Source organism: Theropithecus gelada, chromosome 13 (assembly GCF_003255815.1).
Source record: "Theropithecus gelada isolate Dixy chromosome 13, Tgel_1.0, whole genome shotgun sequence".
Lineage (NCBI taxonomy): Eukaryota > Metazoa > Chordata > Mammalia > Primates > Cercopithecidae > Theropithecus > Theropithecus gelada.
This window is the reverse complement of record NC_037681.1, coordinates 74,622,620-74,646,353: the sequence shown is the minus strand read 5'-3', so window position 1 is coordinate 74,646,353 and position 23,734 is coordinate 74,622,620. Positions and strand designations below refer to the sequence as shown.

General features: G+C 39.4%; 1 protein-coding gene across 2 annotated transcripts in view; it reads left to right on the top strand.

The window, feature by feature from the left end:
• The window catches only part of PSME4 (proteasome activator subunit 4), a 106,681-nt gene that overhangs the window by 5,760 nt on the left and 77,187 nt on the right, over window positions 1-23,734 (top strand). The window contains exons 2-4 of one of the 2 annotated variants that reach the window (XM_025353782.1): window positions 14,965-15,105; window positions 15,700-15,816; window positions 22,693-22,758. In XM_025353782.1, coding sequence (XP_025209567.1) covers window positions 14,965-15,105; window positions 15,700-15,816; window positions 22,693-22,758 — 324 coding nt within the window. The remainder of the gene's footprint in view (window positions 1-14,964; window positions 15,106-15,699; window positions 15,817-22,692; window positions 22,759-23,734) is intronic. The other variant, XM_025353783.1, reaches the window with a different exon arrangement.

Here is a 23,734-nt window from a genome sequence, read left to right as displayed (position 1 = left end):
GTGTGTGTGTGTGTGTGTGTGTGTGTGTGTGTGTTTCAAACAGAATTTTGATTTCAGTAAAGTATGTGGGTTTGGTGTAAGATGAAGCAAATTTAGATCCCTTGTTTGCTACAGTGACATGTTCTGTATTGTTTTATGATTAAGTGACTGTATTATACTGTGAAGTCATTTTAATTGCTAATTAAAACTGTGGCAGCTTTTAGAATTGAAAGTACAGTTGTTTAATTATTATTACAAATATTATGTAGCCTTCCTAGATTGATTATCCCAGTTGAAACCACATAATGTATTTAATTAGATTATGTAACCACCAGAAACTTAAGTGTAGTCAAGGTATGAGTTATCAAATACACCAACCTTCTCTTGTGGAAAGTAGTAAGTGGCCACAGGAGCACCCACATTCGTATCATCCCCGTGTTGGGAAAGAAAGGAAATGATAACTGCTGAATCTTTATTGTCTGGTATGAGGCATCTAAGAGTATCTAATATTTGAGTATTGAAATTGAAGTATACAATAAATGCAAATGGTTTTATTTGTAAATGAATCTTGAAATCTTGACAAATTACCAAACTCATCAGTGAGAACCAGTTAGAGTGATAGAAGAGGTTTGTCGGCTGGGCGCGGTGGCTCAAGCCTGTGATCCCAGCACTTTGGGAGGCCGAGATGGGTGGATCACGAGGTCAGGAGATCGAGACCATCCTGGCTAACACGGTGAAACCCTGTCTCTACTAAAAAAATACAAAAAACTAGCCGGGCGTGGTGGTGGGCGCCTGTAGTCCCAGCTACTCGGGAGGCTGAGGCAGGAGAATGGCGGAAACCCGGGAGGCGGAGCTTGCAGTGAGCTGAGATCCAGCCACTGCACTCCAGCCTGGGTGACAGAGCGAGACTCTGTCTCAAAAAAAAAAAAAAAAAAGAAGAGGTTTGTCTTTGTTATTAAGTGATCATTCAAAATGGGAACCCAAATTTCTTTGTAGTGAGAAAGTTGATTTTCCATAAGGGGAAAAAAAAGGAACTGATTTTGGAGAACATGAATTTTTTTGATAAAGTTGTATAATGTAATAGCACAATAAGACACATTTCATATTTGATTTTTTCAAAAATAATAAATTTTATTTCTGAGAGCAATTGTAGGTTCACAGCAAAATTGAATGGAAAATATAGTTTCCATATACCCTCTGTCCCTACACATGCACACATTTGATTTTTCATGATGCTGTCACACATAAACTTTTATTTGAGGCCCTTACTATTTTCCAGAGATCTCTCAGTAATTTCTTGAAAACAGCTTTTCAGTTTTCTTTTCACTAGTTAATTGGCTATTTCTTCCTGAACATCGTTGGCCAGTGAGCCTATGTATGTTTCTGATTTGAAATTTTCCTACATTTAAACTCTTTTTTCATTAAATATTTTTTATTATAAAAAATATCAAAAATATACAAAAGACAATAATATAATGAACCTCATCACCCATCTTCAATTAATTAACTCATGGCCAGTTATGTTCTTTTCATCATCCCCTTTCCCCATTGTTTTTGAAGCATATTATTTATTCATAAATGTTTCCAGTATGTATCTTTAAAGGAAAAGGATTTTTTTTTAAAAAGCAATACCAATACTATTATAAAACCTAAAAAATATTAACATCTGTTATCACTTTGATCAGTCTCATGAGGTTCTGCTTCTTTGCCAAATTGGTGGTTTTACAACTGAGTTTCCATTTCATTTGGATTTTTTTGTCTAAGGTTTACTAGAATCAAATCTCATGGACAGAGGTCAAGAAAATAGCTAATTAATGAACATTTTCACATTATGACATCTTTCATTTCTGCCTCTTATCTTCGAAGACTTAGATTCAATCCTGGGGTAACAAGTATTCTCTTAAGTTACCTTCATTTAAAAAATGAGGACACAGAGGCTTATAAGTTAGTGCACAGTCATGGGTTAATACAATGTAATAGAGGCAGATCAGTCTTTGAATACAATTTTTTGAGTACATTGTGTGGACTGAGCACTGGTTTTGGCGTTTGGGATGTATCAGTACAAGTTTTCAGACCCCTGGAAGTTCCAGTATGCTCTTTCTTTTAGTGTGTTTTTTTGTTTTTTGAAGAGACAGTCTTGGTCTGTTACCCAGGCTGGAATCATAGGGAGTGCAATCATAATTCCCTGTTTTAACCTTAAGCTCCTGGGCTCGAGCGATCCTCCCACCTCAGGCTCCTGATTAGCTTGGACTACAGACATATACCACCACGCCAAGCTAATTTTTAAAGTTTCTGTAGAGACGAAGTCTCACTATGTTGCTTAGGCTGGCCACCTTGGCCTCCCTCCCGAAAGTGTTGAGATTACATGCGTGAGCTGCTGCATATGATATGTGTGCCTTTTTTTTTGGAGACTGAGTCTGGCTCTGTCACCCAGGATGGAGTGCAGTGGCGTGATCTCGGCTCACTGCAGCCTCTGCTTCCTAGGTTCAAGTGATTTTCCTGTCTCAGCCTCCTGTGTAGCTGGGACTACAGGGGCAGCCACCATGCCCGGCTAATTTTCCTATTTTTAGTAGAGGTGGGGTTTCACTGTGTTGGCCACGATGGTCTCAATCTCCAAACCTCATGATCCGCCTGCCTCATCCTCCCAAAGTGCTGGAATTGCAGGCATGAGCCACCGTGCCCAGCTGTGTGCTTTCTTTCAGTGCACACTTTTATTCATTTAGGACAGACTAGGCCAGGTGGTAATGCCATCAAAAAATTTGAAGAAAATAGGAATTCTGAATGTATTATTTAAAAAGAAAATCTCATTCTGACCACTGTGTTTTAATGCCTTACTTTGAGGCACTAAGAAAGGCAGTTAGAAGAAAAGAAATGTACCGTTTGATGTTCTGAGATCTGAATGTCACTTAAGAATGGTTTTCCCAAGTGTTCTTTCTGAAGTGTTGTAAAATAAAATTGTATTTGAAATACATGTTTTTTATTGAAGTGGACGCAGATTTTTACTGGTTTTTTGGCAAGCTTGTAAATAAGCATATAACTATATAACTTCTAAGAACTGTTTTTCTTATCATGGAACCTGGGAATTAACTTTTTTCTGGTAAATGATACTTATTTTTAGAGAACCCCCTTCTCCCTTGTAAAAAGTAAAGAAGCAGTTCCTCTTGGAAGACTTTCCTCGGAATAAATAGTAACTTCTCTTAGAAGCAAAATTTATTCAAAGACCTGTGCTAACATTAAGTATCTGCTAGCCGTAATAAAGAAATCAATGTACTTTATGTTCTTAGCTCCCACAATTTAGCCTAAATATTTGCCCTGGCGTGTTTATACTGGTCCAAGCAAGCATTAGGTCATAGCCTGTTCCTCTTCCTTATTTGAAGGTGTTTTTACCTTTCTTAGCATTCCACATTCCTCCTTCCTTTGTTCTCTGCCTTTGCCTCTTTTAAAAAGTTCGAAGTTGCTAGCCAATCTGGGCAAATACAGAGTGTGAGGTCCCATTCCAACCATTGGAAACCGGACACAGCAGTAGGGTGGACACGTCAGGTTATAAATGACCCTGTCTCCTTTGTTAGGTGTACTCTCATGGCAGAACTGCTGGCGAGTGTACCCTTTCTGCAGAAAGTATAAAAATGACCTTGCTGAGGAAATTGTGTTTATGTTCAAGTGCTGTTTCTTTACAGCACCGGGGAACAAGCATTTCAAACATCCCCCCTCCCTCCTTTATTTTGAGACAGGGTCTTGCTCTGTTGCCCAGGTTGGAGTGCAATGGCGCCATCACAGCTCACTGCAACCTCAACCTCCCAGGCTCAAGCAGTCTTCCCATCTCAGCCTGTGGAGTAGCTGGGACCACGGGCATGTACCAGTACACCCAGCTAGGTTTTTATTATTTTATTTTTATTTTTGTAGAGACAGGGTCTCACTGTGTTGCCATGGCTGGTCGCAAACTCCTGGGCTCAAATAATCTTCCCGCCTTGCCCTCCCAAAGTGCTGGGATTACAGGCATAAGCCACTGCACTTAGCCCCTCTTCCCCCCTTTTTAAATACAAAAATCCAAATCTATGTTTCTGTCTAACCTTTGCAGAAAATTAGATCAAAATCTCATTCTGTATGAACACCAAACTGAGAGCATGGTAATAAAAACAGTAAGCAAACAACAGCAGCAACAGAAAACCCTTGCATTCATTGAGACCTCTATTGGAATGTTAAAAGCAGCCCATACTATAAGTATTCCCATTCGGAACCTTGAGGTAGACTGCTTCCATATTTGGTTTACACTTAACATTTCTTCTCACTCTTTTTTTGAGACGGAGTCTTGCTGTGTCACCCAGGCTGGAGTGCAATGGAGCAATCTCACCTCACTACAACCTCCGCCTCCCAGGTTCACGTGTTTCTCCTGTCTCAGCCTCCCAAAGTGCTGGGATTACTGGCGTGAGCCCCCATGCCTGACTTCCTATGACTTTTAATTCTGCAGATGTTCTGATTATTTTGACCTCGGGTTGCCTCTTCAGAGTATATCTTAAGTGCTGACAGCTTCCTAAACTTTCAAAGTCAATGACCACTTAATATATGATGAAAATTCGGCTAAAAAAATCAATCCAAAAAACTCTGTTAATGCTTTATTTTATCTCACTTTTACATGTTTCGTTTTCCGGGTAGTCTTGGAGTCTCATATCTGTGTTATTTGGTTGTGAGTTCTTGGCCCAAAGGAACTATTTGAGTCATTATTGTCTTGTATGTGTTGTTTGCTCTATAAATGCTTTTTGAATATAGAGGTAATTGATTGAAAATAGGGGAGGTGAGTTTATGAAAAAACCCTGTTACTTGTTCACTCAGTATTTCTGGCAGTGAGAAGCTTTATCTACATTTTTAACATTACATGTAATGATGAAGGACTTAGTCTTAGAATAAAATCACAGTAATTTGTTCCTGATCCCTTAGTTTTCTCTGCTACTTTTACCTCTCGTTTTTGATGTTTCTATATGGTGAAACCTTGGGAAGAGAAGGAAAAGACTGGAACCGATATAGCTGTAGTGAAGTGTTTATTTTGTGTGGGCAGGAGTTGAAGTTACTGCCTGAAATTAATTCAGGGGGTTGTTTAGAAATGTCATGGGTCATGGTAGTTTTCCTTGCTGTAAAATATTTGTCATTTAGCCCTAGCTGTCAGGGATTAAGCAGCTTTTTTCCCCCCCTCTTTTTTTTTTGAGACAGAGTCTCGCTCTGTCACCTAGGTTGTAGTACAGTGGCATGGTCTCTGCTCACTGCAACCTCTGCCTCTTGGGTTCCAGCAATTCTCCTGCCTCAGGCTCCCAAATACCTGGGACTACAGGTGCGCACCACCTGTACATACAAAATAATTAATAAATAAAAAATACAATAATAATAAATAAAAAATACAAAATAATTTTTGTATTTTTAGTAGAGATAGGGTTTTGCTATGTTGCCCAGGCTGGCTTCAAACTCCTGGATTCAAGCAATCCACCTGCCTTGGCCTCCCAAAGTGCTAGGATTACAGATGTGAGCCATCATGCCTGGCTCTTAAGTGGCGTTTTAAAAGGTCCTTATTTCTCACCATTTCTTTAAATATTTTACATTTTAGTAAAGTTTTAACGTGTAATTCCTGCATATTTCTCTTTGAGAAATTTTCAATTAATCTTTTTGTTGTTTGTTGGTAATTTGAAGAACAATCTTCCTTGAACTCGGTTACTTTTTATCTGGATGCTCTACAGGAAGGCTCCTGACTTTTTTAAAAAAAATATATATTCGGTAGATTTTAAAGTTTAGTCTAAAAGTGGTTTTTTTTTTAAAGTTGTTTCAGATGTTTTAGGTATAATCCTAGCATTGACACCATACTTTTAGTTCCACCTTTCCTGAAATAATTACACTAATTTTTATTACCTATTCTTTTGATCTAGATTCAGAATAATGCTGAATCATAATGGTAAGAATAGTCATTATTGTCCTGAATCTGACTTTAAAGGAAGTGCCTCTTGGGGGAGGAATGCCTAAAAGTCTGATATTGACTGGTGTGTTTTCAAATGGATTTGGTTTCTCTTGGTTATAATCCCATTAATATTTTCTGGTTTACATTGTATCGTAATCAGATTGTTTGGCCAGAATGATTTCTATGTGTTAAAATTAAGTGAATTTTTTTTTTTTTTTTTTTTTGTGGTTTAGTTTATGACAAGTTTTTTTGTTGTTTTTTTTTTGAGATGGAGTCTCACTCTGTGGTCCGGCCTGCAGTGCAGTGGCACTACCTCGGCTCACTGTAATCTCCGCCTCCTGGGTTCAAGCAGTTCTCCCACCTCAGCCTCCTGAGTAGCTGGGATTACAGGTGCATGCCACCATGCCCGGCTAATTTTTTTTTTTTTTTTTTTTTAAAAGATGGAGTCTCTCTGTCTCCCAGGCTGGAAGGCAGTGGCGCCATCTTGGCTCACTGCAATCTCCACCTCCCGGGTTCAAGCAATTCTCCTGGCTCGGCCTCCTGAATAACTGGGATTATAGGTATCTGCCACCAAGCCCAGTTAATTTTTGTATTTTTAGTAGAGACAGGGTTTCTCCATGTTGGTCAGGCTGGTCTCGAAGTCCTGACCTCAAGTGATCCACCTGCCTCGGCCTTCCAAAGTGCTGGGATTATAGGCATGAGCTACTGCTCCTGGCCAACAAGTTTTTATATGTGTTCCACAGGGGATTGAAAAGGGAACATAGTTTTTGTAAGCTCAAAATTTTCATATTTGTCTCACACAATATTTTGTTACCGTTATTCAGCACATAAAGTTTTGCTTTCTTTTTCAAGACTGTGCAGTAGGTGGTATTATATACTGTTATCAGGAGATGCTTAATGTCTTACTTCTTCAGTGATATTAGTAGCCATTTTACATCGTTAGGGATTCCAAAATGGTGATACTTAAACATTTCGCTCTGCTTATTTGGTGAGAATCCCTAAAGCAGGGGTCTCCATCTCCCAGGCCACGGACTGTTATCTGCTGTGACCTGTTAGGAACCGTGCTGAGCCGAATTTACAGCCCCTCCCCATTGCTCACATTACCACCTGAGCTCTACCTCCTCTCAGATCAGTGGTGGCATTAGATTGTCTTAGGAGCACAATCCCTGTTGTGAACTGCGCATGAGAGGGATCTAGGTTGCACACCCTTTGTGAGAATCTTATTCCTGGTGATCTGTCACTGTCTCCCATCACCCCCCGATGGGACTATCTAAGTTGCAGGAAAATAAGCTCAGGGATCCCACTGATTCTACATAATGATGAGTTGTGTAATTATTTCATTATGTATTACAATTTAATAATAATAGAAATAAAGTGCACAATAAATGTAATGCCCTCAGATCATCCCGAAACTACCCCCACCATCTGTGGAAAAATTGTTGTCCACAAAACCGGTCCCCAGTGCCAAAAAGGTTAGGGACCGCTGCTCTAAAGAACTTTTCCTCATGAAATGTTGTTTATCCTGAATGCCTGTAGGAGTGGCAGGGTAAAGCTTAATTGTTCCCCTTCATTTACTAGTTTTAAAATCAATGACTTGGTTCCCTGGCATTCCTTAATTAAAGATGTGGTCTGTGAGGTTTTGTTTTGTTTTGATATTTTTCATGAACTCAATGGATTTAAACATATCCATTGCAATTACCTTGATTCACACCCTTTTCATTTTTGGTTGATGAGAAACCTATTCAAGTTGACTCTTATGACTTGAAGTAGTCTTTGATAACGGACATTTAAATTAAGATAATACACAGAAATGCAGAAATATTGATTATCTGATTTTAAGCATTGTATTTTACTTTAGAAGTTTGATACTAATTTTTTCATTGTTAATTCTAATTATAAAAATAATTTCTGTTAGCCTGGCATCATGGCGGGCGCCTATAATCCCAGCTACTTGGGAGACTGAGGCAGGAGAATCGCTTGAACCTGGGAGGCGGAGGTTGCTGTGAGCTGAGATGGCACCACTGCACTCCACCCTGGGTGATAGAGAGAGACTCCATCTCAAAAAATATGGAGAATAATAATTCCTGTTTATTTTTGACATTATTATTATTATTACTACTATTATTTGAGACAGTGTCACTCTTGTCGCCGAGGCTGCAGTGCAAGGGTGTGATCTTGGCTTGCTACAACCTCCTCCTCCCGGATTCAAGGGATTCTCCTGCCTCAGCCCCCTGAGTAGCTGGGGTTATAGGCACAAGCCACCATGCCCGGCTAATTTTTTGTATTTTTAGTAGAGACGGGGTTTCATCATGTTGGTGAGGCTGGTCTCAAACTCCTGACCTGAGGTGATCCTCCTGCTTCGGCCTCCTAAAGTGCTGGGATTACAGGCCCAAGCCACTGTGCCCGTCCCGTTTACTTTAGAAAAGTGAAAAAACTGAAAATGTTTTTTGAAAAACACAAAAATCGCTCAGTTTTACCACCAAGAGGTAGGGTTTTTTTTCTTTCTTTCTTTTTTTTTAAAAATTTTTAACTTTGTGGAGAGATGCGGTTTTGCCATGTTGCCCAGGCTGGTCTTGATCCTCTGGGCTCAAGCCATCTGCCTGTCTCAGCCTCTCAGACTGCTGGGACTATAGGCGTGAGCCACTGCACCTGGCTTCCAGAGATAATATTTTATGGTATTTACTTTTTTCTTTTTTTGTTTTGTTTTGTTTTGTTTTTGAGACTAAGGTCTCACCATTGCATAGGTTGGAGTGCAGTGGCACGATCTTGGCACATTGCAACCTTCGCTTCCCAGGCCCCACCAATCTTCCCACCTCAGCCTCCCGAGTAGCCGGGACTACAGACATGCGCTACCATGCACAGCTAATTTTTGTATATTTTGTAGGCACGAGGTCTCGCAATGTTGCCCAGGCTAGTCTCAAACTCCTGGACTCAAGTAATCTGCCTGCCGTGGCCTCCCAAAGTGCTTGGATTGCAGGCATGAGCCACTGTGCCTGGCCTGCTTTCTTTCTTTTTCCTTGAATGATTATGTATTTTTATTTAGTTATATCATATTGTTTTGAGCCTTGCTTTAAAAATATTCCAATCCATGTTCTACTAAAGGTTATTTGAAAACATAATTTTAAATGACTGCATTGTAGTCTAAAGCACAGGTGTCTAATCTTTTGGCCTCCCTGGGTCACACTGGAAGAATTGTCCTGGACCACACATGAAATACACTAATGCTAATGATAGCTGATGAGCTTTAAAAAATTGCAAAAAAACCTAAATGTTTTAAGAAAGTTAATGAATTTGTGTTGGGCCACATTCAAAACAATCCTGGGCCACGGGTTGGACAAGCTTAGTCTAAAGGAATAAGCCATACTTTAACAATCCATTCTCATACTAGACTTTTAGATATTTTTCAGGAAATTTTGAAAATTACATATGTGCATTTGGCTTTAAAAAAATTTTTTTATTTTTGGAGAGTCAGGGTCTTGCTGTGTTACCTAGGCTGAAATGCAGTAGCAAGATCATGGCTCGCTGCAGCCTCAACCTCCCAGACTCAGATGCTTCTCGTGGTTCAGCCTCCCAAGTAGCTGGGACTACAGGCACGTGCCATCATACCTGGCGATTTTTTTATAGAGACGGGGGTCTCCCTGTGTTACCTAGGTTAGTCTTGAATTCTTGTCCTCAAGTGATCTTTCCTTCTCCTCAACTTCCCAAAGTGCTAGGATTATAGGCATGAGCCACAATGCCTGGCCTATTTTGGCATTTTGACTTTGATATTCTGAATTATTATTATTATTTTTTGAGACAGGTCTCTCTGTTACCCAGGCTGGAGTGCAGTGGCGCAATCTTGGCTCACTGCAACCTCCGCCTCCGGGGTTCAACTGATTCTTCTGCCTCAGCCTCCCGAATAGCTGGGACTACAGATGCCTGCCACTATGCCCAGCTAATTTTTGTATTTTTTAGAAGAGTCAGGGGTTTTGCCATGTTGGCCAGGCTCATCTTGAACTCCTGACCTCAAGTGATCTGCCTGCCTCGGCCTCCCAGAGTGCTGGGATTACAGGTGTGAGCCACTGCATCTGGCCTGAATTATTTATTCAAGATAATATTGCTAGATGTAGGATTTTTATTAATTTGTTATTATTAAATTTTTTAATATGTATAGTAGAGATGGCGGTCTTACTATGTTGCCCAGGCTGGTCTTGAACTCCTGCGTTCAAGTGATTCTCCTGCTTCTGCCTTCCAAAATGCTGGGATTTCAGGTGTGAGCCATGGCACCTGGCCCACTCTCTTATGATTAAAAATTAAATCATTTGATTAACGCATTGTAGGGCCATGAGGAGGAAGCAGCTGGAAATGCTATTGTATTATCTTTTACTCTTTTTTTTTCTTCCCCTGTGGGAGGATGGAACAAAATGACTTGTCATCCATATATTCTGGATGGTTGAAAGAAATATTCTGTATCAATCATGTTCAATCATGACTATTTACCAGGGTTTTCAGATATTTTGGAGCACCTAATAGTAATCGTTAGTCCTAAAACTAGTGTGAAAATTAACTGGAAGGAGGGAATGGACCATCTGTAGGTACAGTCTAAAGTAGGGTTTTTGAACTTAAGTGTACAGGAAAGTCAAACCAGAGTAGTCTAAAAAATGAAGGTTGGTAGTCTTTAGTACTCCAGGAATTTATTTTTCAGTCACCTTAAAAAAAAAAAAAAAAGACAGCTTTACTGAGATTTAATATTCCTAGGATTTTTGGATCCCCAAAATAATGCATTTTAAAAGTTACCCTGCATTGTTCGTCTTCTTTTTTTTTTTTTAAATAGACATGGGGTTTCAGCATGTTGCTCAGGTTGGTCTTGAACTCCTGAGCTCAATTGATCCTCCCGCCTTGGCCTCCCACAGTGCTGGAATTATAGGTGTACTACGCCCAGCCTTTTTTCTCATTTTTTTAATTGGATTATGGTTTTTTCTTATTAGTTTGTAGTAGTTCTTTACGTAATTTGGAGATGACTTCTTTGTCAAATATGTGTATTTCAGATATCTGGGCTTTTTACTTTTAATGGTGTCTTATTGTGACTAGAATATAAAGACCAATTTATTAATTTTCTTTTTATGGTTAGAACTTTTGTGCCCTTTTAAAACAAATCTCTTGCACCACATTTTGATAAATGCTGAGATAAGAACCACTTGCTGGTTGGCGAGGAACTGGGGGAAATAGAAGCTTTCTGAGGAGTCCCTCCAAAATCTTTCCCAGCAGCCCTAGACTTTCCAGGAATCCCCCAGTTGGTCTCTTTTTATAGTATTAAAATTTGAGCTTTGTTAATTTTATGTCCCCAACTAATGTTAAACATACAGTTGTCTGTCTACTGCAGTGAAAACAATGGGCTGTAGCTAAGTTACTTCAGTGTTACTCTGGCTTGGAGCAGGGGCCCCCCAACCCCCAGCCCAGGGACTGGTGTGGGTCCGTGGCCTGTTGGGAACTGGGCTGCACAGCAGGAGGTGAGCAGTGGGCAGGCGATTGGGCATTACCGTCTGAGGTCTGCCTCCTGTCAGATGTGCCTTGGTGTTAGCTTCTCATAGGAGCTCAAACCCTATTGTGAACTGCACATGCAAGCTTGTGCACTCTTTGTGAGATTCTCCCTGGTACCAAAAAGGTTGGGGACTGCTGGCTTAGAGTACAGTGTTTCTCCAGTTTTTCTGCAGAAGTATCCTAACCACAGGGGAGAATGAGTGCATGACTCCAGGGGCATCTGGAATCTGTTTGTTGGTTTGTTTGTTTGAGACCGAGTCTCGCTCTGTTGCCCAGGCTGGAGTACTCTAGCATCATCTCGGCTCAACTGCAACCTCCACCTCCTGGGTTCAAACAAGTCTCCTGCCTCAGTCTCCCAAGTAGCTGGAACTACAGGTGGGCACCACCATGCCCAACTAATTTTTGTATTTCTAGTAGAGACGAGGGTTTCATCATGTTGACTAGGATGGCCTCCATCTCTTGACCTCATGATCTGCCTGCCTCGGCCTCCCAAAGTGCTGGGATTACAGGCGTGTAGTGGAGACACAGTTTCACCATAGTGGCCAGGCCAGTCTCGAACTCCTGACCTCAAGTGATCTGCCCACCTTGGCCTCCCAAAGTGCTGGGATTACAGGCATGAGCCACCGTGCCTGGCTGGCATCTGGAATCTTGACAAGGCCTGAAGCAAGCCACTGAAAGCAGGGAATTTTTCTTTGACATCTTCTATCTTAAGATATCTTAAAAGTGTGTGCCAGTTTTTAGGGAGATTGTTTTCATTTAAAATAACATTTTAATGATTCCAGCTTTTGCTCCTAAATTTAGAGTGAAATTGGGGGAGGCGTCAGAAGGCTGTATCATTATGCTTGTTCAACAGCCCAAAATAATAATATGTTCGGGTGTAGGATCTTTTGTCTTCATTAATCTATGTGCGTTGCCATTTTAGGGTGTTTAAGAGACTTTTACAATAATTATGTTGAATATCCCTTATTTGAAATTCTGGGACCAGAAATGTTTAGGATTTTGGATATTTTGAGGTTTTGTAATATCTGCATTATGTTCTTACCGATTGAGCATCTCAAATCAAAAAATCAGAAATTGGAAAACTCCATGAGCATTTCCTTTGAGTGTCATGTTGTTGCTCAGAAAGTTTTGGATTTTGGAGGGTTTTGGATTTTCGGATTAAGGGTCTGCAACCTGTACTGGCAGAGTCAAAACAAGATTTCGGGTCTCATTGCTCCTCCCTGTATACTTGCTGGTCTCATAGTACTAATGTGAGATCATGGGATTATACCTTGAAACGACAGAAAAGAGTTGGATAAATTCAGACCAGCTTGAAAAAATAAAAACGAGTTACTGAACCAAGAATTTTGAAGAATTTCTGGAAAATAAAAAAGCAGTTAGATGCCCTAACTTTAGAAATTAAATGTAAGTGTCGGGCGCAGTGGCTCACGCCTGTAATCCCAGCACTTTGGGAGGCCGAGATGGGGAGATCACAAGGTCAGGAGTTTGAGACCAGCCTGGCCAACATGGTGAAACCCCGTCTCTACTAAAAATAGAAAAATTAACCGAGTGTGGTGTTGGGTGCCTGTAATCCCAGCTACTGGGGAGGCTGAGGCAGGAGAATTGCTTGAACCTAGGAGGCAGAGGTTGCAGTGAGCTGAGATTGGGCCACTGTACTCCAGCCTGGGTGACAGAGCAAGACTCTGTCTTGCGGGGGGGAAAAAAAAGAAGTTAAATGTAAGTTTAATTTGCTCTTAGGTACTGGGGGAGTGTTAAAGATCTTATGGGGAATACTAATGCTCCTTTTCCTGTTGATTTATGTATTTAATAATAAAATGACCCTCCTCAAAGGGTTTTATGATTTTAAGTATACAGTAATTTGTTTGGATCATTTACTTCTGAATTATTAAATATACTCTGATTTGTTGTTCTTGGGTTTTGGGACACTTTTCTCTTTTCTTCCCTTTTTTTTTTTTTGAGATGGAGTTTCGCTCTTGTTGCCCAGGCTGGAGTGCAATGGTGTGATCTCAGCTCACCGCAACCTCTACCTTCCAGGTTCAGGCGATTCTCCTGCCTCAGCTTCCCTAGTAGCTGGGATTATAGGCATGTGCCACCATGCCAGGCTAATTTTGTATTTTTAGTAGAGACGGAGTTTCTCCATGTTGGTCAGGCTGGTCTCAAACTCCTGACCTCAGGTGATCTGCCTGCCTCGGCCTCCCAGAGTGCTGGAATTACAGGCATGAGCCACCGTGCCTGGCCATTGGGACACCTTTTTCTTAAATTTGCTTAAAGTTAATGCTTTTGATTACATTGTTTATAGTTAGACACTTAAAATGTAATTTTGGATAAAATATTTATTTTTGGTAGTAACCTCATTGTATTGTAATTATAAGTTAACTGTTAGAAACAAATAGTACAAGTTATGTAACTTGTTTACAATAAGAGAGCAGTGTTTTAATTGATCATTAGATGTTGATGATAACTCAGTTACCATTGGTTATTAAGATACTTATTTGGTAATCTCTTTCTTTTTTTTTCTTTTTTTTTGAAGACAAGGTCTCACTCTGTCGCCTAGGCTAGATGGAGCACAGTTGCGCCATCACAGCTCACTGCCGGCTTGACTTCCTGGGCTCCAGTGATCCTTCCACCTCAGCCCTCCCCCAACCCGAGTAACTGGGACCACAGGCGCACGCCATCATGCCTGGCTAATATTTTGTATTTGTTGTGGAGATTGGGTTTTGCCATGTTGCCCAGGCTGGTCTTGAACTCCAGGGTTCAAGCGATCCTTCCACTTTAGCCTCTCAAAGTGCTGGGATTACAGGCATGAGCTGCTTTGCCTGGCCTGGTAATCTCTTGATTAAAGTACAGAATAATTCTTTACCGCATACTAGTGAGAATAGATATAAAATACTTAACCATCAAAGACATTTGAAATTGTTACCACACCTGTTTTAAAAAATTGTCATTAAAAATAAATATCAAGTTTATCTTAATTAAGTGTACAATGCAGTGTTGTTAACCATATATACATTGTTGTACAATTTTTTTATTTTACGTGACTGAAACTATACCCATTGAATAACAGCTCTCCATTTCCCCCTCCTCCCAACCCCTGGCAGCAACCATTCTACTTTCTGTTTCTATGAGTTTGATTACTTTAGATACCTACACGGTATTTGTCTTTTGTGACTGGCTTATTTCACTTATGGTTCATCCATGTTGTAGCTTATGCCTGGATTTCCTTCTTTTTTAAGACTGAATCATCCTCATCCACTGGTTCTAGCTGAAGTATGATGGGATCATTCTTCCTGGCAAATAAATTCCCGTTTCTATCCAGAAAACCAATAAAAAATTTTCCATGAAATGTTAAAAAAAAAAAAAAAAAAGACAATCCATTGTATTGCATATGCCACATTTTCCTTATCCATTCATCCTTCTGTGGCCATTCAGGTTGCATCTACATCTTGGCTTCTATGGATAATGCTGCATTGAACATGGGTGTATCATTATACCTATTTTTAAAGGGTATATCTGTTTTTCTCTTGCAGATATATTCGACTTTATGGGAGAAAATTTAGCAAAGAAGATCATGTTCTTTTTATTAAGTTATTGTATGAGCTGGTATCAATTCCAAAACTGGAAATCAGCATGATGCAGGGATTTGCCCGCCTTTTGATCAACTTGTTAAAGTAAGTCTGTTTCCAGTGGTTTCCGTTAAGGTTTGTTTGTTTCTTCAGGGTTTTAGGGAATGAGGACTAAGTCCTTTTGGTAAGAAGACCAAGTCTCAAGTTGTCAATTTGGAAATTGATTGCAAAAAACATTATCTTTAGTTTCATCAAATGTGTTAATTAACCTTTTAGTTAAAATTACATCTCTTCCATTATGTGGTCTTTTCTCTAGCACCCATTGAATTTCCCCTTTCATAGGTTGTTAAGTCCCTCGAGAAAACAAGACAAATATTATAGATTCTTTTGCTTACCCTGAAGCATCCAGCTCAATGCTGAAAACAAATATTCCATAGTGTGGGAAAACATGAAATTCATCTACAGTGATGGTGACACAAATTTAAATGCCCTCTTTTATCTGGAACTCTTTGAGGTTTGAGCAGCAGCAAGAATTGGGTGCATTATTCTTATGTTCTGCTAGTGAGTGGCCGTGGATGGGGAAAAGCAAAACCCACTGTGATGAGCAGCAATATTTAACTGTCCCTGTGTAGTATTTGTGGTATACACACATCTGTGCACACATGCACATGTAGGTATTTGTTTTATTTTACTTTTTAGGAAAAAGGAACTTCTTTCAAGAGATGATTTGGAGTTACCCTGGAGACCACTTTATGATATGGTAGAAAGAATATTATATTCCAAGACAGAGCACCTAGGATTAAATTGGTTTCCTAAGTAAGTGTTTCCATTTAAAATACTTATTTGGGAGTACTTGGGGTCTTTTAGGGAGTGATCATGATTGAAAAATACTGGGTTGTTTGAAAGAAACAAGCAGATATTTTAATGTGCATATTTCTATGTAATTTGACTCCTGAAGCAATTCATTGCCCTCTATAAACTGTATTCTGAAGCTGCATCTCTCTTGCAGATCATTGACTTCTTCCATCTACAGCCTGCCTCTTGGAGACCTAATTTTTGGTTTTATATTTTATTCTGAGTTTATATAATAAAATAGCATCTGCCTTTTTTTGGTTAATAGTGATTTCATACTTGACTGATAGGTATCATTTCTATCCAATTGTAGTCTAGCTTTAAATTTTCTCAGTTTTAGCATGTTTGGCTTATCATTCTTCTTTTTTCTGAGACAGGGTCTCCCTCTGTTGCTCAGGCTGGAGTGCAGTGGCACAATCTCAGCCCACTGCAACCTCCGCCTCCCAGGTTTAAGTGATTCTCGTGCCTCAACCTCAGGAGCAGCTGGGATTACAGGCGCGCACCACCATTCCCAGCTAATGTTTGTATTTTTAGTAGAGATGGGGTTTTGCCATTTTGGCCACTCTGGTCTTAAACTCCTGACCTCAGGTGATATGCCTCTCTTGGCCTCCCAAAGTCTTGGGATTACAGGCATGAGCCACCATGCCCGGCCTCTTCAGTGTTTTTTTTGTTTGTTTGTTTGTTTGTTTTGTTTTGTTTTGAGACGGAGGCTCGCTCTATTGCCCAGGCTGGAGTGCAATGGCGTCATCTCAGCTCACTGCAAGCTCCGCCTCCCGGGTTCATGCCATTCTCCTACCTCAGCCTCCCCAGCAGCTAAGACTACAGGAGCCCACCACCACGCCCAGCTAATTGTTTTTGTATTTTTAGTAGAGAGGGGTTTGACCGTGTTAGCCAGGATGGTCTCAATCTCCTGACCTCGTGATCCGCCCACCTCGGCCACCCAAAGTGCTGGGATTTCAGGCATGAGCCACTGCGCCCTACCGCCTATTCAGGTTTTAATAGCAAGCTGTTTTTTCTCATTGTCTAGAGTCATTTGTCATATATACTCATTTCTTTTTCTTTTTCTTTTATTTTTTGAGACAGAGTCTCGCTCTGTCGCCCAGGCTGGAGTGCAGTGCCGTGATCTCGGCTCACTGCAAGCTCCGCCTCCCACGTTCACGCCATTCTGCTGCCTCAGCCTCCCGCACAGCTGGGACTACAGGCATCCGCTACCACGCCCGGCTAATTTTTTTGTATTTTTAGTAGAGACAGGGTTTCACCATGTTAGCCAAGATGGTGTCGATCTCCTGACCTTGTGATCCGCCCGCCTCGGCCTCCCAAAGCGCTGGGTTTATAGGCGTGAGCCACCGCGCCTGGCCTGTGTACTTATTTCTTGAAGAGCACCATTCTCTATGCCTGTATTAATTTCCTTTTTCTTTTTTATAAATTAAGTCTTTAAAGACTTCTGCGGTTTTCTCTCTCAGTCTTAGGCGTCTCTACATTATTTCATTATTTCTTGTTAAATTCATGTAATCTATGATTAGCCCTCAGCCTTTACTTAGGTCAACAGTCTTTGTCCCTTACCATAGAATTTTTTGAAAATGAGTGCAGATGGCAAATGTGAAATGGTGTAAATGGAGGAGGTAAAACATGATCTTCAATTAGGTCCTAATTGGTTTTTGGACAGTTTGGGACAAGTAAAGTGGTTAGAAGTCATTTATTTCTTGCAAGTTTCATGTGTTAAAACAAGGAAACTCATTTCAACCATAAAAATGCAAATTTTATCATGAAATAGAGTAGTACATTGTGCAAGTATGTTTTTACCAGTATTTGTTATGTTTTCTTCCCTGCCTCCCTTCCTCTCTCCATTCCTTCCTTCCTTCCTTTTTCAGGGTTGCTCTGTTGCCCAGGCTGGAGTGCAGTGGCAAGATCTTGCATCACCACAGCCTTGACCTCCTAGGCTCAAGCAGTCTTCCCGCCTCAGCCTCCTGAGAAGCTGGGACCACAGGCATGTGCCACCATGCCCGGCTAATTTTTAAAACTTTTTATTTGTAGAAACGGGGTCTCACTGTGTTGCCCAGGTTAGTCTTGAACTCCTGGGCTCAGGAGATCCTCCCGCCTTGGCCTCCCAAAGTGCTGGGATTACAGGCTTGAGCCACTACACCCAGCCCCATTATTTATTAAGAAAACTCAGAATTGAATACAAAAGCTTTGTTTGTAAAGATTCCTTTTGGGTGTTATTTTTGCCACAGGGACCGTGATCTAGACTGGTTTGACTGAGTCTTCTTTAAATGAGAGGTCAGGGAATTTCTTACTGGCTTCACCATTTCAGATGAGATTGGGCACATTCAGGGTGTTAATGCCCATAGACAGGCCTCACCATTTCATAGATCTCAGGGACCTTTGAACTGTGTTCAGATCAGTTATCCTTCTGAGATTTTTCTTGCTGATAATTTTGGCTGCTTCTGAAAGTATTTTGTAAATGAAAGGAGGAGATAAGGCAGTTTCTTCAGTGATACCCTGTTCTTTAGTATGCCCTCTTATTCGCTGCTTTATAACCAAGCGTCCTACTTTCCTGCCTTAAAGGTCTACCTTTGCAAAGGCACATGCTGCTTTTAAAGTCCTGTGTGGTCATTAATAAATATCCATGGCTTTCCTCTTCAGTGATAAGAGCTGTTTGTCTGGAAATTTTCTATTAATATTGGTCAGTCAGTGCTTATTGATTATGTTTACCATGTCTCTTCCTAAAGTGTCACATCATCCTTGTCCTTAAAAGTTTTACCATGACTATTCTTGATCTTTTGAAGACACGTTGTGACTGAAACACGGCACTGACTCTCAACTCTTAACAGACTCAGCATTTCATTTTGTATTTGTAATTATTCTAAAATAAAATTTATAAATCATATAACCTACCTGTACTCATTACCTACACTGTGACAATTTTGAGTTTTTTCATCTTAGATATATTCTGCCACATTTTGAAACAGTTTTGTCGGCTGACTACATGTGTTCATACTATTTTTAGAATGCTATTTTTATAATCAAAAGTGAAAGATTGCTTAATTTGTTAACTGTCTTTCAAATTTTAAACTTATGTGCCTTATGTTTTTGTCCTTATTGAAATTGCTGCTTAGGGTGGTGGCATGTATTTCAACATGATTTTAAAAGCTAGTTCTATTGTTTGAAGCAAAGATTATCAACTTCCCTCTCTTCCCTTCCTCTTTACCTTTTCCATCCTCTCTCCATCCCTTTTTGTATCCTTGTTTCCCTCTTTTCTTTTCTTCCTTACTTCCTCCTTCTAGCTTTCTGTCTGTCTTTTTGCCTCTAGGGCAAAAGACCCTTTTTAGTCTCTTTATCCCCATCTCAGTCTGCTTTTTACTGGAGAAAGAATTGGTAGTGTTTTTTATGCAATAGAAGAAGTAAAATTGGAAAAGAGATGAGTGTGAACTAATTGTTAGTGATATAAGAATTATTATTTACTTTATAAATGAAGCTTTTGAATCTTATGGACATGGTTTTATTTTATTTTATTTTATTTTATTTTATTTATTTATTTTTTTTGAGACGGAGTCTTGCTCTGTTGCCCAGGCTGGAGTGCTGTGGCCGGATCTCAGCTCACTGCAAGCTCCACCTCCCAGGTTCCCGCCATTCTCCTGCCTCAGCCTCCCGAGTAGCTGGGACTACAGGCGCCCGCCACCTCGCCCGGCTAGTTTTTTGTATTTTTTAGTAGAGACGGGGTTTCACCGTGTTAGCCAGGATGGTCTCGATCTCCTGACCTCGTGATCCGCCCGTCTCGGCCTCCCAAAGTGCTGAGATTACAGGCTTGAGCCACCGTGCCCGGCCCGGTTTTATTTTATAAAACAATATCCCATACACTTACTTTGACTAGCATATTGCAAGTTATCTCATAGGCAACACACTAATGGTGTTGCTTCTCACAAAATGTGGGAGAATTATGCATAGATCGCTTTTACAAATGGGCACAAACAATTCATATTTCAATTGCTATGTGTATACATTTATTTAGTATTATTACCACTAATTTGGTTTTTGTGGGTGGTTATAAAGGTTTTCATATTTGCATCATGAGTAGCTTGGGCCTACATAACTTGTTTACTACTTTTTAAAATTTATTTTTAAAAGTATCTATTCTCTTTTACATGTATTGTTCTAAGGGTATCATATAGTATTATATTTTCATTTTTTTTATATTAATCTGCCTCTGGAGAAATTTGATATTTTCTTTTTCTGGTATTTGTTTATGGCATTTGTTTCTCTGTTGAGTCATTAAAGAGCTATTTGAATTGGTGCTCTTTAAGATACAGTTAAATCCTTTGTCCTCAGCTCCCCACACTCACCGCATGGAAACGACATTTTCCAGACCTCTGTTTGGGGTTTCTTGGCACATGTGGCCATACTTAGGAGTTTAAATTACTACCAGCAGCTCATGGATGATCTCTAGCTACAAAATTTAATATGATAATCAAATGATGAGAAGAATTTCTCCTAAAACCTGTTGAAATTTAAAAGATTTTATGGTTGTAAACCATGATTATTAATACGGTATTTACAATTATTTTTTAATGTATTTGAAGACCATCCTATTTATTTTTAAAAATATTCTTTTATTTGGAAATTTAAAATTTTAGCAAAATTCGGCCGGGTATGGTGGCTCACGCCTGTAATCCTAGCACTTTGGGAGGCTGAGGTAGATGGATCACCTGAGGTCGGGAGTTCAAGACCAGCCTGGCCAACATGGTGAAACCCCATCTCTACTAAAAATACAAAAATTAGCCTAGTGTGATGGCGCATGCCTGTAATCCCAGCTACCCACGAGGCTGAGGCGGGAGAATCGCTGGAACCCGGGAGGCAGAGGCTGCGTTGAGCTAAGATCATCCCACTGTACTCCAGCCTGGGCGATAGAGCCAGACTCCCATCTCAAAAAAAAATTTTTTTTACCAGATTTTATTAATGTTTTGGATAGTGTTTCTCACAAAAGTTGTTTCTGTGCTACAATGTTCTTTCTTTAAAAACTGATCTTTTAAAAGCAAATTTAAAAAATACTTAGTTCAAGTTCAAGTTGATCAGGCTTATTGTCATTTAAAACAATTATGCATGCTCTTTTTATGGAGTGGTAAGAGTTATTACAATTTCTTAACACTTACCATAAAGGTATACTTTTTAAAAGTAATTTTAATGAAAAGTCAATGCTAATGCACATCAGTAAGGACAATGTTGTACTTATTATTTATACTTTTTTTTTTTTTGAGATGGAGTTTTTTTTTGCTCTTGTTGCCCAGGCTGGAGTGCAGTGGCACAATCTGGGCTCACTGCAACCTCTGCCTCCCAGGTTCAAGCGATTTTCCTGCCTCAGCCTCCTGAGTAGCTGGGATTACAGGTGTGCACCACCAAATCCAGCTAATTTTTTGTATTTGTAGTAGAGATGGGGTTTCATCATGTTGGCCAGGCTGGTCTTGAACACCTGACCACAGGTGTGAGCCACCGCACCTGGCCTATTTATACCTTTCTTTATGGTGAAATTATCTTGGCCCTAATTTTGAGTGAAGTGGCTATGAAAAATGACTACTTACTAGTTTAACTGAGCAATATTAGATTTTGAAGATTAGATATGAGATGGATAATGTCTAACTTACAGTGGATTTGTTTGGAAATAGAGAAGGCAAGTAAAACTAGATGAGCGTTTGGCACAGGTTTAAGAAAAACAAATACTGTATAAGCAGTTACCATTAAATTATGAAGGGATGAAGTCAGATATACAGAATAGCCCATCGTTACAGTTAACCAGTTCATTTATGAAAAAGCAAATATTATTCTGAAGTTAAATTTTAGTTAAAGAACTGTCAAGTGAAGCTGCAAGTACTTCTGGCTATGAGCAGTCTAGTTTACTCTCATCTTCAGTATTTCATTTGCTATACTTTTCCCTGGTTTAGAAGTGAATATTGTCCTGATAAGGCCAAGGAGGCAGGAGGCATAAACCTCCAAGTTTATATGAGTTCACTGTCTCAGTAACTGGAGGCTAAGACTATTGGTTTTCCTCAGGCTTATCTGCTAATATTTAACATTTACTTTGTTAATGGCATCATAAGGAAATCAAGGTCCAGAGAGGAAAATTCACACAGAATCATTGGTTGAAACTGGAACAAGAGCTTAAGAACTGGGACAAGGACTCACTTTCTACCCTTAATAATAGGGTGGCAGTTGGGGAGGAGTTTCCTATTTTGTTGTGATTTCCTTAAGTCATAAATTAGTAGCTACTCAGAGGCAGTAGAATCAATGTAAGAGCAAAATAAGCACAAAATTTTTATTTTTAAGGAAATTGAGGATACAATTTATTATGGCTAAGTATGAAATAATAGATAACATTTATTATCCTTAATTCTGGGCCATATACCTGCATTCTATACATTATCTCATTTATTTTTGTAACAGCTTTATGAGAGGTAGGTATTATTGCTCATATTGATGAGAAAACAGCTATAATACAACTAGGAAGTAGCAGAACTGATACTCAAATTCAGATCCGTCTGACTCTAAGCCCAAACTGTAAACCATTATATGCTCTACTGTGGCTTTCTTTTTCAACCTAACATACATTTTTCAACCTAACGTATCTTTTTAAAGAGGAAAGGGTATAAGAAAACCCATCCAAAGCTTAGTCACTCTGTAGATCCCTTTTGATTTAAAAAAAAAAAAAAAAGTGTTTTGAATTGTTATCACTTTAATATTATACATTTCCAACAGTTGGAAAGTATTTAGTGATTATTCACTCCCTCTAAAAATTAGTGAAATGTAGTCTAGTAGCATCTAGCCTTAACCTTTTATTTTATTTTTAAACAGAAACATTGTTCCTTTCATCTTGAGAGATTACAAGAATCACAAAAGGTCACTATACAGATATCACAGGTTAGAGAGATTGTACCCTTTTCTGGATAAACATCATAAATCCAATGGTACAGGCCTTATGTATAAGAAGGGGTTGAAATTGACTTTATTTCGAGTAACTAAATTGCATTCCCACATACCCTAATCCTCTAATAAGTGAAGTGACTCTATCAAGTGTTATAATTAACTTCCTATTCTTCTGAAGTGTGAAGGGAACTGGAGAAAACATGTAGCTTTGCAGCCTTTTATGACTTGCTTTCTAGAATCATTTATGACATTATGCAAAAGTATGTTGGTATAGCAAAGGTCCTAAGTGAAAACAGCAGGTTTTCTGTGTAGCGCAGAACCAATAAAATAAATGTAATGTTAATGAGAACACGAACATTAGGACTGATAGAATTGTGGATCTTATGCTCATTTTCATGGATAAACAGTTTACAATTTTAGAATTACCTTTTAAAAATCTGCATTTAAATTGAGCAATTTAGTTTAAAACTAGATGACTCTTTAAACCTTAGCTGTTAATTCTATACTTTGTTGCTAAATGGGATTCTTCGATCTAAACTAAAAGAAGACCCAAGATCTGTCCTTTTTGTTACTCTGATATAAAATGTTTATTATTATAAATCAATAGACAGAAAAGTATAAATATATGTGAGCAGATGGCCTTTTTATAAGCACTTTGGAAATGCCCAGAAATAAAAATCACAGCCGTGGTCTTCAGGGAGCTTTAAACATAGTTGGATAGAAGTTTGCCCTGTTTTTTTTTTTTTGCTGGGCAAACTTAAATGTTCTCTGAACTGTGTTTTTGAATTGCTTAGCCTTTTTATAAGAAAAAGAAGAACCTCCCTCTCATGACCAGAGACAGTGCTTATTGATGGCCCGTTGGCCATGTATTTTTTTTTTTTTAATTTTAGAAGTCATCTCGTGAGTTGTAACCTAGTTGCCTCTTCAGTTAATTTTTCTCTGAGTAGTTTTGAAATTAAAGAGGATTTCT